Raw genomic sequence first — 23,199 nt, 5'->3', positions numbered from 1 at the left:
CCTCTCAGCAGCATCAGAGCGACCTGTCCGGACATGAAAGCAGGTTAAAAAGCTCATTTAACGAGAGAACCTATGTTGGACCGCAGGAAAAAAAAAAAAGCACAAAACGTGTCTTTAAAAAACATGTGACGGATGCGTAATCGTCTCCCATCCCTTCTCGTCGTTACTGTTGACGCAGAGCTGCAGTCTCGGGAGTTTATTGCCACGTCACAACCCCGCTCCACCCTCCCGCAGGTCCGAGTGGCTTGTGTTAGTGCTGCCCTCTGCTGGTTAAAGGCCGCAGCGATTCCGTGGAGAAGCAGATATAAAACAACTCGTAGCAACGGTTGCAAAGGGTTAGAATAATGCAGTGATGGCTTTTTCAATATCACCACGAGCTTAGAGGGAGGCTCCTAAAGGGGAATAATGACTACTGTTTTTTTTTACTATGACGTAAATTATGCAAATAAGATTAAATGGCAGCCCAATCTACTGTCCAAACATAGCAGAGCACGCTGGAGATTCCTCCAGTTGGTATTACAAAATAAAATAATCATAAACTGTGGATCACCACCATCAGTTAATAGTTTGATTTGGTTTATTTACAGAACACATTAATCAATACAATATCCATATACAGTACAAATAGTGTTCACATCTAGCGAGTTATACACAGTATGAGATAAGATATGAGGTACAGATAATAGCTCATGGTTACATGTTAAGAAATGTATACATAATGGATATGAACATCAGATGGAGCTGGAAAGATGGTTGGGGGTCGCTCTGTGGGTCAAACCACTGTCCCAAACAGACGATTGCACTGGTTTAGTAGCAGCCAGTTTGTGAGGACAGCAGGGACACGTGTCTGAGCCAGTCCTGCGGTGCTGTTTGGGACCCTCCCGCCGTCCAGGCCCAGTAGAGGACAGAATAAAACTTAAATATTCAAATATTTCTACGTTTTTTAAAGTCCATCGCACGCCCGATTCATCATCATGTCACAGACAGCTTTAGAAGTGGACCACATGCACAAGGAGGATCAAAAGGGCCTCGTGCACGCTGCAGTTTAAAAAAATAGAAATTTGCATTGCATAGATAAAATGTGGCCGTCCTACACGCGGCTTTGCATATAGTGGAGTCCAAATTCTACATTTACTAAACGGCATGTCCAAAATATTCTACAACGTTATAAATGTTAAGAGCATCAACAGAATCTGTGCCGGATAAACGTGAGGAAAACCCTGACATGCAACAGAATAGGTTTCAAAAGAAGTACAATCTTTGTCAAGCCTGTCATGTGATTAAAACATGTGACATTTGAGCTGTAAGCTGGTAAATATATTCAGACATTTCTCATGTTTTTATGCTTAATTTGCTTCTTTTCAGGAAAATAAAAACAGCTTAATAGAAGCAGATTATTGTTTTTACATAAGAGACATCATGAATGCGCTGGTAGGTGGTCACGAATGGGATCCAGTTTGGATCAGTGGTTATAGATCACCACCATATCTCCTGCTCCTCCTCCTCGTTTCAGTCTGTCCAGGCGTTCTCTCGAGCCTACTTACTCTTTTGTGAGCCGATCATCACCTTGGAAACAAAGTTGACGATGGCGCTCGCCGGCTGCTCCGGGTCGTGCTCCGCGAACAGGTGACACACATTGTCTGTGGAGGTGCCGGTCTTCCGCGCCACAAAGCCGAAGATCCTGCAGAGGCGAAGCAGAGCACTTGACATGGGCACCGTCTCCTCCCTCAACAACATCACTACTGTCTGTTCCAGTGAGCGACTCGGCACCACAGTAATCATGTGACTTACTTTGCTGAAGTACAGCCTTCCCGTTTCCACCTGGGAACATCAGAAAACAGGATAAAGTTTGATTATTTTTATCAGTTTATCTCCGCCTGCAGATCCGTGATCGCTGCTGAAGTTCACGCTCACTTTCTGTCCTGAGGGTCTAACGCGCAGTATATGACGGTGTTGACGTGGTAATGCCTCCTGAAGAAGAGCCTACAGGGAGACAGGCAGAGGATTGGTGACAAAAGGCTCCCTGGGAGGAGTTCAACATTTAAAACTGTTTTCAAACACGGGTGAGTAACGGTGAGAGCTGAGGACATGCGCTACTCACTTCCTCTGGTTGTCAGTGAGGGTGATTCCCTGAGAGGACACTTTGAAGTGGACCACGGTGGACATGGGTGGAGGGTTGGAGCTCAGAGTCATGGTGGTGGCCTTCTGCACCGCCTGGACGCCTGTCAGGGACTCCATTTCCACGGAGCTCAGGTACCACACGTTACAGGCTGCGGACGCACGCAAACAAACAACCGTTTAGCTCAATTAAGGTGGCGTGAAGCGGATTTATGATGTTTATCGGGGACGGGCTGATTACCTGCGCCCTGTTTGAGCAGCTCAGCAGCGGAGTTGGTGACTGATTGCGAGGTAGTCTCCACAACATCTTCCAGAGGATCTTTGAGCAGAAAGAAAGACATCAAAGACATCAAAGAAACAGCCTGGCGGTGTGGTAGCTGCACAGCCCCAACCACAAACCCTCAGTAACCTTTATTGGGAAATCAAGTCTGCTGCTGGGTGTGGGCTGTTTACCTCTGTCAGGTATGATGAGTTTGCAGGGCAGGGCCAATGGAGTGATGGAGTGCTGGCAAACCAGCGCGGTTAAACTTCCTGGAAGACAATACAATGAATTCCCGATGAATATTTCCGGGACGTGTTGTCAGTTAATCCAACAACAGCATCTGGTTCTAAGCATCTAAGAAGGGATAACTGGTTCAAAGTTCAGTAAATTCTGCAAAGAAATTAGAACGCTCTGAAACTCAGCTCGGCAGACATAAACCAGAAGATTTACAGTAAAAGAACGATGAATACACCTGGTGGCACCTGAGCATGAATCACATGCAGCTACAAGTCGTGATAGAAAAAACAGCGTCATTATGGTTACCACAGGCACGCCGCGGATACGCTAATGCCCCTTAATCTCCCTCTGAACCAAAACAGCCGCCAGCAGCATGAGGTAGGAGTCACAACACACCACTAGAGGGCAGCACTCTACGTGGAGTAGGTGGACCAGGAACCGAAGAGTGAAAACATGTTCCAGGAGGGCGGAAACTCACCAAAGTAAGGCTCGTTGGGGCAACCCTTTAAGCGGACCCCTTTTTGAGTGCACTCGATCAGGAAGTGGCGGACCAGTTCATTGGACATGTCCCCTGAGTGGAAAATAGGAAGGAAATTGGTGAGGCGATATATTTGTGTATATTTTCTCACGTGAAACATGAAATCCCTCCATTCTGTCCCTCCACAGATTCATGGGATGATGATCCGAAGGGGCTCCTCTGAGGGGACAGGAGGAGTCTACACGAGGAATGCACCGACACAAAAGCTGGCAGACAGGCTCCCACCTTGAGGTGGCTTACGTTTCACACTTACGAGGAGCCACAATGCCCTGAGCTCAAAGAGCGTGTCATGATGTCAGCACAGGTGCCATCGGACCACAAAGAGGTCCGTGGCAAAACAAAAGGGCAGGTGCGAGCAAGGGAATAAAACCTGAGGACGGGTCGCAGCGGTGGTCTGGTCGGGGCCCTCCCGGTGTGGTGGCTTTCACAGTTAATAAACCGTAAACGGTCCAGTTTGAGTCCAGATGTGCGACTCTTCATCCACATCTGAACCGTCTCCCCACGGTGCTCAACAGCAACCGAGCTGCCTGCTGGATCCCACCGTCACAGAGCTCCCCAGGAGAGCGCCACGGGATCGGCCCAGGCGCTCTGTGGACCAGCGCGTCTATTGTTTGGTGGTGAAACATTAGCTGGACATCTAAGATCAGGAGAAAATGGGGTCTGTGTGGCTTCTTCATGATGATGCCCAGGAGAGAAACATGGACTGAGGAGCTCTGACACGAAAACAGAGGGAGGCATTCTCATGTTCCAGCACGCAGGGGAGTACAGTCGTCTGTAACCAGAGACGGTTTTGTGTGGGATGTGTTATTCCCAGGATGTGAGGAAGTAGCCCCGCCTCCTGGTCCAGTGGCCCAGGAGCTGCTCTCCTTTATTCTAAGCTATGCTAACGTCGCCGGTTATGCAACCATTTACCAAAATATTCAAACCAATTTTGATTTTGAATAGTGGCTGTGATGTTAGAATCCTGCCTTCTCTCTGCCGGGTTCAACCCAGGTAAGTGGCTCTTATTTAGCAAAAAGATTATATCAGCGACGACTCAAAAGAAGCTACCTTTCTTGCTCTGATGGAGAACTGACGGAGGAGGAGTCGCCACCTTCATAGCCAGTCCGTAAGCCCCCCTGAAGGAATGACTGTCACGGATAACGAAGCAGCCGGGCTCCTTGTCCTTGAGGACTGAAATAGCTGCAGGAGAGAAAAACAATTTTAACGTGGCTCTTTGGTGTAAAACTGCTGATTGGATTATTTCTGTTAGCTGCTACACACACACACACACACACCTTGATCCCTCGAGATATCTGGCTTGTACCAGAACTTTGACGTGTCCTGCACAAATTTTACTGTGACCTGCTTGCCGGCCAGCACATCTGGAAAACACACACATCTGTCAGGGTCTTGGATGCATTTGTGAGCAGTTAGGAAAGCGCGTGACATGAATGAGACGTTTACCGGGCAGAGGCGAGACTGTTCCGGACATCTGAGACGAGAGGTCAGGCAAAACATTAGGGAAGGGGATACTCAAAGAGCTCCCGCTGTGGGGGCTCGAGAAGCCACTCAGGGATGGAGACGCTGTCCTGAAGGAATGCTCCCCGTCTGATGCTCGCTTCTTCTCGGGCAGATGCGGGGGCAGCAGGAGCGATGGAAGCTGCCCGTCCAAAAGGTCTCTGTCCATGTTCCCGTTCCCCAGCGGCTGGATGGTGGGGTTGGCACAATCGGTGCCGTAGCCCGGGCTTGAGTCTTCCTGCTCCTCGAAGCTCGGAGCCGGACTGCGGCTGAGGGCGTACCGGGCCATGCGGCTCCGCTGGCTGCTACGGGGAGAGCTGTGGGCGTTGGGGGCAGGGTGGACGTGAGGGTGGTGCAGGGGAGGGGGGTGACAGCTGTAGTCCAGTGACAGGGAGTGGTGCAGCGGTTGCCTGGAGGAGGAGGCGTAGGTGCCCAGAGAGGCCTGGCAGCTCAGGGATGGATGTTCTGGCCATGGTGGGCTCATGGAGGAACTAGGTAAAAACAGATCCAGCAAAGACGCTTTTGAAACGTTCTCATTCCACTATCACAGTCATAAATCCGAATACCTTTCTGTCCTCTGAAGGGCCCCCACACCAGAGGCACTCAGCGTTCTGTGACGGTTTACGGAGGAGTCTGTTAAACTGTCGACTCCAACGTGACTGATCACCTCCGGATATCCACATGGTTCTGGGAGAGAGTGAGGAGAACAGGTCTAAACAGCTGGACGAGTGCCTAACATCTCAGTACATTTGTGGTCTGATGACAAATGAATTTAATGAAGACCTGAGTGTTCAAAAGTTCATTAAACAGCAAAGATTTCACACTGACACTTCAGCGGGGGGGGGGGCAGTTTTGTGCGTCACGGGCCCTAACCCACAGTAACCCCGGAGACAGAATGCAGTGCCCTCAGATGTCTGAGGGACTACAAAGGAGGGCGGGAGCGCATGTAAATGCGTACGAGGGCCTTGCAACAATTTGCCGTGCTCTATAATTCGCTTTGATGAAAACCGAGCGAGGAATGAATGCATGAAAGGACCGACCGCAGATGCTGATGCAAAAATAAGAAGAGCTGGGGTGTGTGAACAAAAAAGAGCTTTCATCTTTCCAAAGAAGAGAGAAATGGCTCTGTTGTCCAAGAACGTGCTCAGGTCACCACACACACCAAAAACAAGAGGGGATTCTTCACAATGTGGGAGCTGACAGGAAAATATTACCTCTTTGTATCCCTATTGTGGAAAAGGATTTGTGGATCCCAAATTATTTGGAAACAATACTCTTTAGCTCAGGTGTTTCGGGCTTTCCTACCGTGGCCTGTTCTGTAGCCCCCGCAGGACTGCTGACTGGGAGATGGAGTTTGCCTAAACTGGCTCAACTCTGACAAATTTTTCACTGAAAAAAACAACAAAATAAAGACAGTCGGGTTTAAAAAAATACGTGCAGAAAGCCAGATAATAATATATGGAATGTTGATTCTACCGTAAGGTGTCGGTGGAGAGATGGGGAACGCGGGGGTGGGCGGAGTCATGTCACTCCCAGCCTCGACCCCACTGTCCACCTCTGGTACGAGAGGCCTGTATTCAGTGCTGTCGCCCCTGAACAGGTGATGCTGGAAATAAAGACACACACAAATAAAGAGGAGCACAACATTTTGCACAAAATTTCACACAAACACACAGTTTATACCTGAGACTGAGGCAGGCATGGCGAGTACGTCCGCTGGCTCCTATACTCCTCTGGCCCGACCCAACCCGAGCTGCGGAAGCCCGGATGGTCCGTGACATCACTTCCTTGGCGACTCAGAGAGCGACTGACACCCACCCTCCCATCGCTGGACTGGACTGCTGGATAGACACATGAATAAGAACAGGAATGTATCATATATTATCAATTTAAGAAAATATGAGTGCATGAATAAAACGAAATCAGCCTAAACGGGAGGAGCAGAGCGCTGCCTTCAGAGGACAGCTGAGGAACGCCAGGGGTCTGGTTGGTGGTCTGGAAGGCGTGGGGGTGTGTTTATGTGGGGGGGCTCAGTGTTGTGACTACTCTGAAGAGTGTTACCACTTAGCACCGAAGTGTTAATTTGAGCAAGGTCCGACCCCTCTGCCCTGAAGAATGCTAATAGGCCGGGTGCTAATGCTGCCGATGGTTAGTCATTCTGTCTGTGGCGAGTATGGATGACCCAGACCACCCTGTCATGCATACCTGGCATTGTTTCTGCACACATGCACTGCGAGGTTTATGTAAGCTATCTGTTACTATGAGCTGTTTTTAGAGAATAATTGAGCTGGCAGGAAGTGGAAGAGGTGGCTAACTAACTCCGCGTGGTAAATGTATAACGAGCCTGTGTAGGAAGGAGGTAGTTTGAAGGGCAAGAATTTTGAAAAGTGAAAATAAAGTCTGAACAGGTGAAGACAAGAGAGATGCTAACCGAACCCCCACCTGCCCCCATAGATCTGCAGCGTGTGCTGCGGAACAATTCTATTAGCCTGCAGACGGAGTACAATTTGCTTCAATTCTTAAAGAGGCTTGTTCATACAAAAGGCAAGAGCAGAGTATTTAATCCTCGGAGCAACCCCCTCTCTACTGGGTGAATTTCCCAGGTTTTGGAGATAAAACTATGGTGAAGAATGTCTTCTCTCAGATAAATCTCATGTTCCCTAACTCATGCCTGGGTTCTCACAGCACCGAGCTAATATACAATCATATGAAACATAGATATTAATCATTAAACACCTCAAAGTTATGCGACGCCATTAAATATTATTTGGTCCTGTTCTGAAGTAACAAAATAATAACAATGTATAATATTATATACATGTACATCATGTCACATGATAGCCTAAAGGGTTTGCTTCTTGGAAAGACGCTCGAGTGTAGACGATACAGACTGGCAGGCAGGCTGCAGTCGCCTAATGGGGGAGAAAACACCGCCTCCAGGCTCGCGTGTTCCTGCTTCCAAAATTCCTCGGGCCTCCCAAACGCTCGGCCCACTGATACCACGTGAACGTGCAGGTTTGCACACACTGCGGACAAACACCTCTAAAGAACCAAGAGTCCAGAAACATCCGCGTTTAACCGCAAGAAGATTTGAACGATAAAAAAATGTGTCCACATATGTCTGCTGGAATGTGGACAGCTTTTATACTTCTATGAAAACCTGCTGGTATGAACACACACACACACACACACACACACACACACACACACACACACACACACACACACACACACAGTGTTTGCGTAGACTTGAAGGTGGCTCCGGGATAAGTTTGAACACGAACAAAGTGGAAATATCTCCAAGGAATATTGGCTGCCACTAGGCTGCATATCCCCTATTTACACAACACACCAGACAACAACAATCAAAGCATTAATTTTAAAGGACAGAGCCATGAAACCACAATAAAGACTGTAACCTTAAGAGGTTGCTTCAATTAGACACAGAGAATGCTTAAAAATACTTTTACACTGAATAATAAGTAGCTGGTGTCTCAGAGACATTTTTAAAAAAAGGTTTTTTTCTATAACCAAATGCCAAGAAAGAGCGGTTGATGACGAGAGGACACACTCTCTTTGTGTACCGGACTGTTCCTGGAGCCAGATGCAGGCAAGTCTGGACTGTGCACTTTTCTCAGAAACATGCTGAAAACATCTGAAAACCTGGCAACAACCCTGCTATTTGTGCTCCTAAAACACGCCAGGTGGGAGAGGCAGAACGGTGTCGGGAGCCCACGCAGCCGGAGAAAAACAACTCGAGGGTTACAAGTGTGGCCGTTAAATGTTGAGTCGCTCGTGTGTGAAGAGCTTCTCTTTGATCACAACTGTCACACATTTCGTGCTTCCAAAAAAGCCAGCCCCACCACCACTACCAGCACCAGCATCACCACACCCAGACTGTCTGACTAGCTTACCTGTCTCTTGCGTGTTTTTCGGGGTGTTTTTCTCTTCAAATCTGAGATTGATGCCGTTCGAGCATTTGGGAGTGGAGCTGCTAACGCCGTTCCTCTTGACGGAAGAGCTGAGGCCTGACAGGGGCACAAATGTGGGGTCCAAGTCCATGATCAGCTGATTGAGTTGGTCGATGGAGTTGTCGATATCCAACGTCAGAGATTTGAACTCCTCGTCACACTTGTTGTTGTTGTTGTTGTTCAGCTGGGTGGCCTGATCCTTGTGCGGCACCTTGGTTCTTAGAGCGTCTTTGGTCATGTCCGTAGTGGTGCCTGTTGGTTCGGTGGACTGGCTGGCTTTAGACAGACTGCTCCCCTGCTTGTTCCCTGGAAAAACCTCCGCTTCATTGCCGTTCTCAGGCATGTAGATGAACTGCTGAGCTGCAACCATCTGCTGCTGTCGAACCCAGGACTGTGTGGAATAGCTCCCCTGCCTGTAGACATGCTGCTTGCCCACGGAAGCACTGCTGGGATTAGCTGAGGCCACGGAGTTGCTCCTGGAGGTCAGACAGCCTCTTCTAGCCTCTGCGTAGGCTCTTTCGTACTCCTCCATTGCATGCGGGGCTGGGTAGTGCTGGGTTTGGCTTTGCTGCTCCTCTACTCCAGGACTCCCAAAGCCATCAGACAGCAGGGAGTTCTGACTGCTCTTGTGGCAGGAGGACGATAAAGTCCCTAAACTGTCCACGCTCCGAAGATCGTGACCTGCGGTGATCTCATCATCCAGGATGTCTGTTTCTCTTTCCCTGGGTCTGGGGTCGCCGTTGATGTGCACTTGTGCTGGGACTATCTGCTGGATGCCGACTCTGGGACCTCGGTCGTCCATTTCTCCAGCTGAAGGGCCCTCGAGTCCGAAGCCGCTTAAAAGCCGCTTTAGCTCGACCTTTTCCTGCTGGCTAGGTCCTTGGTTCGGCTTGATGGTCCCCGTGGTTGTCGCAGACGCCACAGCAGGTGCAGGTTTTTCCGCCCACAAGGAAGTGCTCGACAAACCCGAGTCACTGCTAACGGAGAGGGCGTGGTCACTGTGGTCAGGACTGGAGGTGGCAGATGTCGGGCACGCCCCTCGACCAAGTGTGCCCTCGCCTCCACTGGGGCTCTGCTTGCTAGAGACTTTGTCTTGGGTTAGGCCTTGAGAGCGTGGTGCTGCAAAATAGAAGAGATGCAGCACTTCATACAGACAGCTGGTATGGGCACAAATACACAGAGTAACACGGGACTCACAGAGACGACACAAGACCACAGAAACAAACAAACCTGACAAAAACAGCATTTAGACACAACAAGAATTAAGACTACCAAAACAAGGACATTAGTTGGGAAAGGAAAGTCAATTATTTCCCTAAAGTTAAGTCAAAATCCTCCTAATCAGATGCATAAGGCGAAGGTTAAAACACAAAGATATCCCAGTAATTGTCAACATCTCTGGGGGGGCAGGTGCGAGAGTATGCCCAGTGTGCAGCAGACAAAGGTGCTCCTCATAGCCAGGGACTATAAAAGATGTCTAGCCCGCTGCACATGCCTGCAGCAGGTCTTTGGTCTGACCCCTGCATTCCTCACCTTGCTGCCATTAAGCCACCCTGCTCCCTTTCGCTTGCCCCCCTGACCCCCAGCATATGTCCAAACAACCTGAAGCCCATGAAAGAAAAGCCATGGAAGGCGGTCATCTTGCGAGGAGCTTTCAAATCAAATCACAAGAGAAAACGAAGGAAATCTCAGGCCAAGGGCAAAATGGTGAAAAGGGCACATTAGTGCCCTCCCCATGAGCTAAAGCTCGCCGTTTCGCCGCGGTTCTCCTTGTTCCTCAACAAAAGAGCTGGAACATGACTCCTAGCCTCCTCTCTTAAACTTCTGCTTTAAGAACTTGCCTTTCAGTCAAAGTGTGACCACAGGACCTGATCTGGTAAATGCTGCCCCCCCCCCCCTCCACCTCCTCGCCACCCAAAGCTCCCGTGTGCACCACTTAACACAAATATTTTATCCTGTATCGTCTCGAGTGGTCTAGGCCTTGCTCATGGGTCAGCCCCACAGGGAGTTTTCTCCCCTAACAAATCCTTCCCGTAACATTCCTTCAGGCAAGGTGCGTGCAAGCGAGATGCCCCCCACCCCCCAACACCCTTCTTCAAAGAAAACAAGCCATCTTGCCCTGTCAACCGTGTCTCATTCCTCCCTCCACAATCACGGCAATGAATTTGCTTCAACACGAAAAAATCTTTTACCTTCAGCGCTGCGGCCAGAAATATGGTCCTGGCCAAGGCCCAACCGAACCACCCACGAATGGACATGGCTTTCACCCAGCAGACGCTGGTCAGGGTCAGAACAAGAGAGTTCCAATGAGTTGGCCCTGCTTTCTTTCTCTGCAGAGGAGGTGAGTGTTTGCACTCCACACAGGGGGGGGGGGACCTTGAGATCTCCAAATAAGGGCAGAGGAATGTAAACAAGTGAGGCGGGGCTGAGGGGCAGAGGCGGGGCAAAGGAAACCGGTAACCCGACCCCTCTCTGGGCATGAGGGGACTACCCCACTTGGGAGAAAAGAGTGGGAAAAATAGAGAGAAAGAATGAAAAGAGAGGACAGTCCCAGAAAGGAGCAGGGAATGAAAACAACATTCCTGCACCTCCAGACTTTTTCACTCCGTAAAACAGGCACTTATTCATCAAACAATCGCTGCCATCTACCTGTTGCTCGGGGCGATTTTTGTGAGTTGTTTTCCCTCCGACTACGGTCGATATCCGCACACAGCAGATGTGCTGTAAACTCAATTATGGGTTTTGACAATTGTTTGAAAGTGTTTCACCTCCCAAGTTTACGCCAGCAACCAAACCGACGTCTGGTTAACCAAATATGCTCGAACTTTGGGGGGAAAATGTCCACGTTTTCACAACAAGCATTCATCATCTCCACTTGTGGTACGAAACCATCTTCTCTCAGCACACAGGATGAGACCTGGACGTATTTAACTAGGTAATTAAAAGCACAGTTCCATTCCTCCTGAGTTACCATTCTGCACCTCCTGAATGCCAAAACCATGACAAGACAGCATGTTGATGATGATGATGATATGCATCATCTTCCTCTTCACAAGCTCCCACATGCGTTTTGAACGTGTGCACTTTCCGCCTAGTCCCACGTTCTTAAATGCGGACAACCCCCCTCAGTCACGTGTTACGGCTGCAGGAGTGTGTTCAATGCTTTGACCACACACTAGCAGCATAGCACAGGTTGGCTAATGGCACAATCCACACACGTGTTTATTTAACTAGCTAAATGTACAAGTTATTGGAGAGAACTAGCCACTACCCTACTGACTGAGCCATAAATAACTCAAATACCCTCTATTGGTGGACACTTGGACAACCAACGGTCAATGGTCAAGTCAAGCTACAGCGCCATATCCATTGTCGGCTAATAATCAGCAACATCTTGCAGATTTTGAGAAAAATGTCGTCTTTTAAAGAGAAATCGAATCCTTACGTCACATGTATCATGTTAAAAAACACCGATTTTATGAGTCTTTCTCTCCTTTTCACAGAAGAGCTGACAGCAGCGGTGCCTCGCAGCCTCAGGGTCGTTTTCCCTGGAATAGGAGGACTTTTTAAGTTTAACATCCGGCTGAGGACGTTGATGAAGGAAGCAAAATATTCGGGGCGTAACAATCCGAGCCCCTTCAAGAGTCACACCACACTTCGACAGTAAACAACCTTTCTGGCCAAACGATCCCTTTAATTTGACTCGCATTAGGATAAACACACAGTCTCACTTAAAAGTCATTGAAGTAAATTAGATTTTCTTTTCACAACTTTAGCACTTTGGTGGCAAACCTCTTTTTTTGACTTCCTACTCTTGACCGAGTTCTCGTGAATAAACAGATTCCGCCAGGAGCTGGTAAGTGGATGCAGAATTCCCAGTCTTCCCACTTGGATGTCGTGTTTACATGAGAAACACTGTAAACATCCCACATTAAGGCTTCAGAATTGAGGCAGTAGGAGAAAACTGTTACTCTCATTTGTTGTTCTGATAAGATTTCCCATTGTGAGTCTCCTTCTTTTATTGTGTATCGCGAGGTGTGCGTAAGTCTACGCGCTCCCACGGGGGCTTTTTTAAAAGAAAATAAAACTGCGGCTCGTTTTTTTTTTTTTTTTTTTGAGCCCATTGAATTCTGGGAAAGGGTGGATCTGGTTTTTAAACGCTACAACGATCCGGCTCTATTCTGGGAGGCTGTTGTGACTTCTGTGGTCGAGCCCAGAGCAACAGCGGCCAGGACAGGACGCTCCGACAGGGTGGCTCTGGGGGTGAGATGTGTATGTGTGTGTGTGCGCGGGGGGACATTTAATGCTTTTTCATGGACGCCAACAACAAAATGGGAATTGCTTGAAAGCCGCACTTCCTCTGCTCCCCACAAGGACGCTCCTCCCTGCGTTTGGCACAAAAACATCATTGTCCGTGAGGGCAGAAGATGCATTTCAGCCCTCATTTCCTTCGCTCACATAACAGAAGTCCTGTCTCTCGCAGGCTTCCGTACCAGCCTGCCAGGATTCACTTAAGAGCCGCTCACGATTCATTTCAGTGACCGAAAAAACAGAAACCAGCCGACGAATGTAAAAGCAATCCTACTGCCGTCCCTCGATAGTGCGGAACCCAGGAACAAAACAGGGTGTGTGTTAGTGAAAAGGTCCAGAGGAGGCAGCAGCTCGGTGAGTAATTCGCTCAAACTCTGACTAATTTCAACCACCTTTTAGTGGTTGAGGAATGGAGTGACTAATGTAGGAGCAGGCCTACCTTCGGCATCACAGATGTTCTGGTAGGAGTCCCAGCGGATTAGTGGATCTGCTGTGTTGTAGTCTACAATAACATCCGCCCCGTTTTGCCATCGGTCTGCACCTGGGCCGAGAAACAAAAGACAGGAGTATAATCCAGGACTTCTGAGCAGCACAACTTTGCATCATTGTTATTTTAAAAGGAAAAACGCGCCATATACACGAGAGGAGAACCTGCTGATGCATCTCTAAATATGAGGTAATAACAGTCTGCAAGCAGTTGGCCTGACAGCATATAATTGAGACATTTTTGAAAGAATAGAAGGGAAAAAAATAAGTATTTTGCTGTGAGTTCCACGACACGCCTCAGTCTCAGTCATCAGTCTCATATCTTCTTGGAGGAAATGATGATGCTCCAGCCAGGTGCCACTCGGCTAAAGGCGGAAACTGTAAACAGGGCCGGACAGCTAGTCTCAGTCCATTGACAAAATGTTCCTAAACATCAGGTGTCAGCTAGTTATTTGGCTTTAAAAGAGGTGGAATATTAGTGATTTTCACCTGAATCCCATCTTTGGGCTAAACTCGGCTAATGTGACTAGCATAGCTGAGGCACCATCTTGAAAAACGTTCAAGCAGCCGTACACAAAATATCACGCACGAGCACGTGCACGTGCACGGCCAGCATAGCTGCACTCCTGTGGGGCAGCACATGCTGTGCTTCTTCGGCATCTGTCAGCACACACTTCACACTACATTTCCACCCTGCAGCATTCCACATCCCTCCTCACCAGGGCTCGGGGGGGAGGGGGACAGAAATAACGGAGACGCACACCGTCTGCTTTTCCAGTTACTTCTCATTCCAGCAAATCAAACAAGGAGTTAGCGATCTACCTGGGATCCTCTCCGGTCCCTCGGAGAACACCAGCTCCACTTTGCCGTAGTCTGGAAATCTGGGATCTGGAATGTAAAGCACACAGGAATGCCGTTACTGAAATAGAATGGTGAATGGTGCTGGAATCGGGTTCTCTCGGCGCACGTAACATGTTTGGGAAAGTAAAATTATTGGTTTGAAAGCGCCAATTCTAAATGAAGTCCAGACTGAGCTGAAAAGCTGCGAGGAGCGGAGGAATTGCCGTAAACGAGCAGCTGCACGTCGAGACCTGTCTCTCGGGGCTTTGACGAGTCTACCTTTGTTGGCAGACTCCATGTCTTCTTTTTCAAATATCAGGTTGTAGCCCTGCACTGCTCCCGTGTGGAACTGAAGCCGGAAAATAACTTCACGTTCGGAGGCTAATTCGCCCTTGTGGTAGCATTTAATCTATAAAAAAAAGAGAGAAAGAAAACTGCCATCAGTATAACAGCGGTGGATTCACGGAAAGCATAAATTTGTGGCTCTTTTTACCATGATGTCTCCTTTCAGAAGCTGCGCCGGCTCCAGGATGATGCAGACACGACCTCTGTGACCTGGGCCGATGTGACTGAAACAAAAACAACGGTACGGAATCAGCCGTCAGTGGAAATCCGCTCCAGTCACCCTAAAATCGGCAAAAGAAGGACTCTACTTACTATATTCCAGACGAATACACTGCTTGCATTCCCTGGTACACCTTAAAATATGGACGACAAACTGCAAGAAAAAATAAAAAATCAATATAGCTCAACCTAAATGACCTCCGTGACCTTAAGCTAGTGGTGAGGTAACGAATTCGGAGTCACTTCAGACTGTTTTGCTCGGCGCTCAAGTGTGATAAGCCCTTGTTGTGAAAAAGGGATTTCGGAATGTGATGAAAACAGCAATTTATTGCCAAGCGCATGTGTGAATTCCCAGAACTTCACTGTGATCCCGTAAAGAAGACTCCCTCCCCCCCCGGCCAACATCTCCTCCCGAGGTTTCATGAGCATCGGGGGGGAAAAAGAGAAAGATGTGAAGGGACCAGATAAGACTTCTACTTGTTTACTGCCCCGCCTCTGATGTGGGGCTGTCTGGCTGGTGTTATTACAGTGGTGGCGGCATCAAGTTCAGCTCCATTTACAGATGCAGCTGTGTGTGGTGGTAAACAAGATGAGACGAACCGCCAGCTGTGTCGAAATTGGGTATCCCGTGGAGGATGACGCAGTGCAGGAACAAGGGCGATGCGTTGATCTTCATTGAGCCGCTGAGGAGGCTGTTGAGGATCCAAACGTACCTGACGTGGAAGAACAAGAAGTCCTCTTAAAAGTATTCAACTACCTATCATTTCCTTAAAAGATATCATATATGACCACATATTATTACTATTTCTAGCTTTAAATTTAAGGGATGGACGCAGATTGGTGTCATTTTTAAGTAGAACACCATGTAAACATCAGTACTCTAAACTTTTACGGTGACTTTTTTTAGCATTTATGGCGGCCACACTGGAAAACTGCCAACATCCTGTAGCCATGTGTCTGTTCCTAATGTTTCAATATGACACAAATCTGGGGACAAAACTATGTGGTGGAAAGTGGGACAATAGAGAGTCGTGCGAACAATGACGACTGGCGGTGATTCACCAGGTTAGGGTTACACCAGGTTAACAGGAGCTCCGATTCCCATTACAAGCTCCAAGAAACCTTTCCGAGAAACGCAAAGGTGTCCAGCGAACCCAGAAGGGCCCGGGGTGAGGATGCGCAGCGGAGAGAGAAAGCACGTAGCTGGACAGGAGGGCCTAGCTTGAATTGGGGGGTCTTACCGCCCACGTAGCTGGACAGGAGGGCCTAGCTTGAATTGGGGGGTCTTACCGCTTCTGTGAAGGTGTCATCAGCGCTGAGACCTTATCATCGTGGTATTTCCTCATCGCGAAGCGGTCCAGGGCCTGATCGGCACTTTGAGGGAGACAGAGAGACGCGTTAAGTCATTACGAGTCGTGCGAAGGGGGGGGCGCGGCACTCTCACGCTCTTCCATCGTCGAATTGTGTTGTTAACCCCAACTTAAATTGAGACAACAGGCGAGCACGGATGCATACACATGCATAATGGACGGGAGGGAAAGTAACCGGAGAGACGGGGGATTCCAGCAGAGAGGAAGAGAATGGCAGCTCTAAGTAAACACAGAGGGGGGGACGAGGACAGGGGGAGGGCGCAGTGTGTGCACAGCTCGGCCATTCAGACGGGACCTAAAACCAACAGGCGCTGAGGCCTTTTCACAGCTCTGCTGCCCTCCCTCCACCGCCCCCCCACTGTAAATCTGCCTCTTTTGTTTTCCTATCTCTTCCTCTACCTCCTTTCGCCCTCCGCAGTCACCTGGCGGATGTGCGAGCTTCCTCGGCGGGGCCTAAACAGCGAAGGCCAGGCCTTCTGCGGCGAGGGTGACGGTTCTTAGAGTTCTTTCGTTTCGGTTTCCTCGGCCCATAATGATCCGAGGATTCCCGATGAACGGGCTCGGTGATACCAGCGCTGTAGCCAGGAGCCACTGCAGGAGCTCAAATGTTTCCCTGTTGATTCATGCAACTCGACACGCGCTGAATCATGGTCGCGGTCTCCCTTTGAGGCGATTTTCCCGGACTCCTGCTCAGAGGAGGGCGGGTTAAAAAAAGACAGATTTGGGAACGTTGCTGACGGATAACTCCAGACTTTAGGGCAAACAACACAATTCCGGAAAGCGTTAGAGCGGATGAGGCATGGCGGCAGCTGGATACCTCGCTGATACTTCGGTGAAATTCACAAAGGATGAAATGACGACTCCGATGCGACCTTTGCCCCCCTAAAGACACACGAGCAGACAGGAAATGATTCATTCTGCATACAGGAAACACAATGCAACAAATGGGTTTTGTTGTTCCTCGTGTGCTCACCCTGCAGTGTATAACCACCACATGGAGGGGGTCGGCGTTGAGCCAGCCCTCCATGGCTTTACAGATGGTGCAGATCTTATCCAGAGGTGGAGCGTGCATGTCCGGCCAGCCTGTATCCAGCGTCTGAAAACACAGAGTTAGACAGAGCCGGACAGAAACGTGCCCCTGCACTCGCGCCTTCTCCAAACACACCTTGGGGTTCATTCTCGTGAGGTCGTGCCTTTTCTCAGACAGGTTGATGATCTAGAGGGAACGGACAACAGAGGACTTCAGCAACAGTGACACAGAAACTTCCTCCTGAGGCCACAGGTGAGGAGCTCCAGCGCTGACCAGGTAATTGTCTGCGTGCTTGGACTTGAGCATCCGAGTGACGTCCTTCAGGTTGTGAGAGTAGATCTCCTCGGAGCAGCCCCGGGGGAAGGACACGGCGATGATGCGTTCTGTGATATACGTCAGGTCCAGCTCGTATCCCTCCTCCATTTTGAATTTCGAGGCTTCCTGTTGAAACAAAAGGACACATTTCATCATTGACCCATCCCCGTCCCTCTCTCTCTCTCCCCCCCGTCAGCGGGCGACTTTGTCTGAGTCAATATTTGAGGGTCAAAGTCCGCAGCTTTCATCACCGTATCCAACTTTGGCGGACAGCTGCCTAGAATCACCCAACTGTCTGACCGTGGGTGTCTTGTTTGCTCTGAAACCGTCACAATCATTGTTGTGCTTCAGAAGAAACGCCGTTTCGGGGACCTTCGCTGATATCCACGGCTCAGTGCACCGGCTATCTAGCGACCGCTGTTCTACAAAAAACAAAATCCCACAGTGAGGTCTGGCTGGAACCAGTTGCAGCAAATCCCTCAGCGATGGTGCTCCCCTGTGACCTCATGGCCGTGCACTTCCTGCAGCGGTGGCCGAGAGCGCGCCCGTTTCATACCAGCGCACGGACGGACCGCTTCTCTTATCTAGTCATCTCTGTGTGCACGCTGCCGGCCACCTTCCTGTGACGGTCAACGGACGGCCTCTCTCACAAGTAGGGACAGAATCCGACCCCGACGGAGCTGGTTCTGTTCCCAGTCTGCTGTGGAATATCGGTGTGATGAGGAAGTAGAAACCAGAACAAAAACAAGACATTTTAGCATGGAAAAAGCTGCCAAATTGCTTTCCGCCAACAAATTACGCAAACGCTGAAGATTAGTTTCATTATATATCAAAATCAGAGAGTTCAAATCAGGCGTGACGATATAACAGGATTACATAAGGTCAGTTGTGTTGGATGTGTTTGATCAAGCCCAGAATAACCTTACTGTCATGAAGTGACAAGCTAAACTTGAGCATGCTACACATTTATCCCAACATTTCCCTGCCCATATGGGGCTCTGCCTACTTTATAGTCAGTTCAACACCTTTGCTCACAGATGCCCTTTTATTTTTCCCCTCAGACAGCTGCTGGAGCTCCTGTGCTGCAGCCAGGCCTCCCAGGAAGTTGAAGTTAACGATTCAAGTTTCCATTTGCTAACATTTTCTGCTGTTTACCAACCTTGAGCTTGCTAAGCAACCACCGTCGGGCTAGCGAAGCAAATGTGGTGCACAATCACACGTGTTGACAGCTTTTTCCATTAAAAGCGTCCCTCTCTTTATGTTTACCTCGTACAACACATTCCCTCCATGCACCAAACTCAGAGCATTAATATCAATCTAAATCAAACGGTTCTGGTTTGATTAAAGCAGAATTTCGCTGCATGTAAAGGCCAGTTAGCGACCGCGCGTGTGGCAACGCTACGTTCGTCAGAGAAGCCTGATAAATGATTCAGCTTTCAGAAAGACGGGCGTGCAGGCACAGACACAAATTCCTGCCGCTGCCAAAGATATCATCAGCCATCTTAAATGTCACCCGTTGTTTGTTGTGATTAAAACGATCAGCGGCCGAAGAATGTGTCCGCCAATTGAGTTCGCAACGACCGCAGGCTACAGAAAAACAGTCTGAGGGGGGGCCGGAGAGGGAGCCATAAAGCAGGGACAACCCGAACGCAGCTTAAACTGACCCTCAGAGCGGAATGAAAGGGTCGTGTGTGTGAAGAAGCCATCCCTCGGGGAAGCAGGGCTGGGTGTATTGTGGTGGTGGGGGGGAGGGGGAGGAGGGTCGGGGTATTAACGGCAAGGTCTGTTTCACCTGAGACGCTGTGGAAAAAGTGTTTACTGCTGGGAAATTTATGAACAGCAGAGCCGGTGCTTCAGGTCTGTTTATGTCCGGGGCCAGGATATGGAAGAAGGGCTGCACAATATTTTGGAAGTGTCAAAGAACTCCGGGGACTGGAGGCCGGAACAGCGCCACTTCACCTCCAGGTGAACCAGACGAGTTGACAAAGAGTTCTGGGCAAAAACATCATGTGATCAGAGCTGTACGGCCAATTCTTCTGGAAATGTTGAGAGAATTTGTCTGCACCTGATGACAGAAAGCCTTCTACGAGAGGGATTCATCAAGGACTTTATCAACAAACTGCAGATTTTTCAAGCAGAAAGGCAACAAAGCAGCCATTAGAGTGAACGGAGGCAACCAGGTTAAGAGATTAGCACAAAATCCAACATCAAATCTGGATTATCTGTGCTATAATCGGTCCTTTTCCCCCAAAATGTTATGAAAAGAGTCACACCTATTGTCAAAACTGCAATATTCCTTTCACGGTCGTGCTGCAATCAGCCTCTGTTACCAAACAGACCCCTCATTCGCCCCCCACTCGTCAGTCGAGCTAACGCCGGCGACTTGCCGTAGCATGCACTAAAGATAATTGGTCTTTAATTTGCACTGACTGCTTTTGTTCCTGGTTTGAGCTGTAGCATTAGCCCGCAAAGGCAGCGTAAGCAGTGCCAAGGAGCTCAAATCCTGAGCCCACCCATGGCACTGTGAGAGCCGGTCCGAGGAGCAGGGCAGGCGGGGAGGGTTTGGAGAGAGCTCGCTCCCGGGTCTGCCGGGTCCGCCGGGCAAGCTGCAACAGGCCTGCTGAGGTCAGGATGTTGGGGGGATTAGGGTGTGTCTGGTTCCCCCAGCTCTGCGCTCTACAGGTAAGAGCTTGATTGGGCTGCGTGGGTGCCGCAGACACGCGATCTGTCAGTCGGGACTGGATCCAAGCGCCGTTCCATTCATCTGGCCACAACAGCCCCAGAGACAAATGAATCAAACAGAGGAAGGAAAGAAATGCAGTCGGATTGCCGGGGTTTCTATTTCAGGAGCCACTCCCTCCACCACGCTGAATGGAAACTTCCAGTTTGCCCAAACAGATAAACCTCCGGATGACAGAAGCAAAGAACAGCGAGCCGGGCCTCAGGGGGGCAAACATGGCCCAATCTTTAAATAGTGACTAATTATTTTCTTTGACCGATCTGCTTGGGTGGCAAACGTTGGCAAAAACATTGCATAAGTGGCAGCAAGCAACTGTGTTTGGATGCGAGGAGGCTGGTTGCTACACGTCTGCAGACTCTCCGGCTGGATTTTCCATTAGTGATTTACTGTTGGCCAGCAGCACGATCCGATGAATGAAATAAAGTTTGGCTGGAAGCAGGGAGCGTGTCCTTTCATGCATCGGGACAATCCAAAACGAAAGATTTACTTGACCGTTTTCCCCAAATCCCCCGGTGTCCCGGGAAGGAATCCGAGACACTTAAGGGGAAAAAAAGTCTCAACTTTTAAAAGAAAATTAGGATGGCTCCGGCTCGCCGTTTGGCTGCACACATACGAAAGCAATCAAGGCGCCCCTCACCCTCCGCGTTCACGCTCCCAAATCGAGCCTAACTGCTCCCACTGGTGCCAGCGACTAGTTTACGATCGACGCTCCGTAGCGGCATTTTGCGGCCGCTCCAAACTCGACGTGAAATTTGGTCCGACAATTAGTGACGCATTAAACTGGCAAAGGTACTAAATGTTTTTATTCCAGTTAGGCCAATTTAGCTCCATTTAACCACGTTAGATTGTCGCACCAGCGCGTGAAAAAAGCTATTCATGTCCTATCAGATGACACCATTTTTATCTGAGCTCAGCTGCTGCTCAGAATTCCCATCTAATACCCGCGGAACGCCTCGGCTACGCATTTCCCGAGCGCCTGGTGTCCATTCTTGGCACGGGCCTCGTTCCGCAGAGGTCCTCGCGTCTGCCAGTCATGGGTTGAAGGGCTCCGGGAGGGACAAAGCCACAGTTTATTTTGGCTTTTTCCTGCCAGCCTCTCTGTGTGTTTGCACTGTTGCTCTGACACCCTTTCATCGCAGGAGAGCTGAAATAAACAAAAGCATGAGAACTATTTTCAAAAAGCCACAATGTAAGTGGGGGGAGGGGGGGCGGTATTTTTAGCAGGTTTATTTAGTGGCCGCAGCAGTCCAACATGTATTTGTCCCACGTTTTAAGGAGATATTTTCAAGGGGATAAAAATGACAGCCCTGGCTCCCAGCGACTCTTAAAGAGCCCTCTGGGCTCCTAAAAGCACCCCCTAATTACCGTTTTTGATCCCGAGGTCACGGCGGAATGTGTTTTAAAATGGATTTACGCTCCGACTCTCACTCTCATTCAGCCCGTCTCTTTCTCGCCGTTCTTTCCTCCTTTCTGCTTCTTTCCCTTTAATGGCTCTCACACGTCAGGAACCACGGTCACGACGTGCGCTTGGGCCATGCTGGTTCACCCGGGGTCAGAGCACAATGTCCTGCTTACAGTACACAATTCCGACTCTGTGCCAACCCACCTGTCCAAACCGCACCATCACCGGGAGCCTGGTCCTTGTGTAACCGGGAACAAAAACAGCTTGTGACGTGTACTCCTATGGCCTCCAGAGCCAGATATCGTACAAATGCCTCTGCCCTCCAAACAGAACCACCAAAAACAGCTCTAATTGCCAGTTCAAGAATATTCCTCTTGCCCCAGTGGGTCTGTAATTAAAGCTAATCTTGAAAGAGCTCAGTCCGCGTGACGCTCAGAAAAACCTGCGTGGTTTACGAGGCTTGAAAGAAAGGTGCGCTGGTGGGTGTAAAAGCAGGTGTGTCCCCGGGTTCCAAGCGGAGAAAAGGGCGGGACTGTCGGGGCGGAGGGTTGCCGTGATGCGAGGATGCCCGTGGATGCTCCCCGGGTCAGGAATACCGCGCGGCTGAGAAGAGCCAAAGCTGTTGTGATTGTTCCCATCATGTCACAATAAGCAGAAAAGTCTCCCCCATGTGGTTCACATTACATTAAAGAGGGTCCCCGGCACCATTAAAGCCCAGGACGCCAGAATTACGGCATTAAAGGGCATCACGTTTAAAGCCTTGAAGAGTCCAGGTCAGGCTTTGGGCCGGGGCCCAGAGAACACGCACGAAAAAGCTCTTCTTGTTGTGTTTGAATGACTCCCTTTACTGAGTGGCTGCAGGAAGAGACTCTCGCGCACGGGCACGCGCACACATCCCGAGTTTTATTGGCTACAGAGCCAAAGTAAACAGGCTACAGAGAGCAGTGCCCTGTTCTTTAAGCTTTAAATCATTTCTGGGCAGAGGGGAAAGGGCGGGGGGGACGTGGCTGGGATCCTGGCTCTAAAGGATATGGAGCGACCCTTCTATCAACAACTTGCTGAGAAAAAAAAAAAGATAAAGGAGAAGAGAGGGAGGCAGGGAGGGAGAAAAGTGGTTTCTTGTGCGGAAAAAGTTCCGAAATCCTACCTTTTCGAACCGAGAAAGATTGCCTGGTTGTTCTTTGTGCGTCAGCGCCGCTGGGGGAGAAAGAGTCCCGATTAAAGAGCCTCTTCACACGGGCTTAATGCAGCCGGACAGCCTCATTTCTCTCTCTGCTGGAAACTCTGCTCCACCTCGGCGACCTCTCCTCGGACTCTTACTCGTCTTTATCTCAGCCTGCGCTGCGGACCTGGACGCGTCTGTGCCGCCTGCTTCTCCCGCTCGGGACCCCCAGCACACTTGTCTCCTTCGGGGCTGCCGCCGCCGCAAGTCCTGGCACGGGATAGTCCTCCCAGCCAGGGCCGTCTCCCCGGCTCCCTCCCCCCTTTCCAGCCCGCCTCCCACCCCTCTCGCTG

At 49.7% G+C, this 23,199-nt stretch overlaps 1 protein-coding gene across 7 annotated transcripts; it reads right to left on the bottom strand.

The window, feature by feature from the left end:
- Positions 1-559: 559 nt before the first annotated feature.
- LOC101063620 (tensin-3) lies at positions 560-23,149 on the bottom strand. 7 transcript variants are annotated; one of them, XM_029830990.1, is made up of 29 exons: positions 22,832-23,149; positions 19,608-19,661; positions 19,335-19,534; positions 17,501-17,668; positions 17,363-17,413; positions 17,171-17,293; positions 17,015-17,079; positions 16,118-16,201; positions 15,428-15,540; positions 14,921-14,981; positions 14,757-14,832; positions 14,543-14,672; positions 14,246-14,311; positions 13,377-13,478; positions 8,570-9,745; positions 6,339-6,496; positions 6,132-6,261; positions 5,961-6,044; positions 5,222-5,342; positions 4,602-5,146; positions 4,433-4,519; positions 4,206-4,337; positions 3,096-3,188; positions 2,572-2,649; positions 2,360-2,437; positions 2,102-2,270; positions 1,915-1,983; positions 1,792-1,821; positions 560-1,681 (listed from the first exon to the last, which is right to left on the bottom strand). In XM_029830990.1, the coding sequence occupies exons 4-29, from the start codon at positions 17,648-17,650 to the stop codon at positions 1,537-1,539; spliced, it is 4,116 nt and encodes a 1,371-aa protein (XP_029686850.1). In that variant the 5' UTR covers positions 17,651-17,668; positions 19,335-19,534; positions 19,608-19,661; positions 22,832-23,149; the 3' UTR covers positions 560-1,536. The 7 variants fall into 7 exon arrangements, with proteins under 7 accessions (XP_029686850.1, XP_029686848.1, XP_029686847.1 ...); XM_029830988.1 differs by lacking the exons at positions 19,335-19,534; positions 19,608-19,661; XM_029830987.1 differs by lacking the exons at positions 19,335-19,534; positions 19,608-19,661; positions 22,832-23,149 and adding an exon at positions 21,889-22,503 and having other exon boundaries at positions 6,339-6,493.
- Positions 23,150-23,199: the final 50 nt, after the last annotated feature.

The sequence above is a fragment of the Takifugu rubripes genome, chromosome 22, assembly GCF_901000725.2.
Source record: "Takifugu rubripes chromosome 22, fTakRub1.2, whole genome shotgun sequence".
Classification (NCBI taxonomy): domain Eukaryota; kingdom Metazoa; phylum Chordata; class Actinopteri; order Tetraodontiformes; family Tetraodontidae; genus Takifugu; species Takifugu rubripes.
The sequence above is the reverse complement of the archived record's forward strand: the minus strand, read 5'-3'. Positions and strand labels throughout refer to the sequence as shown.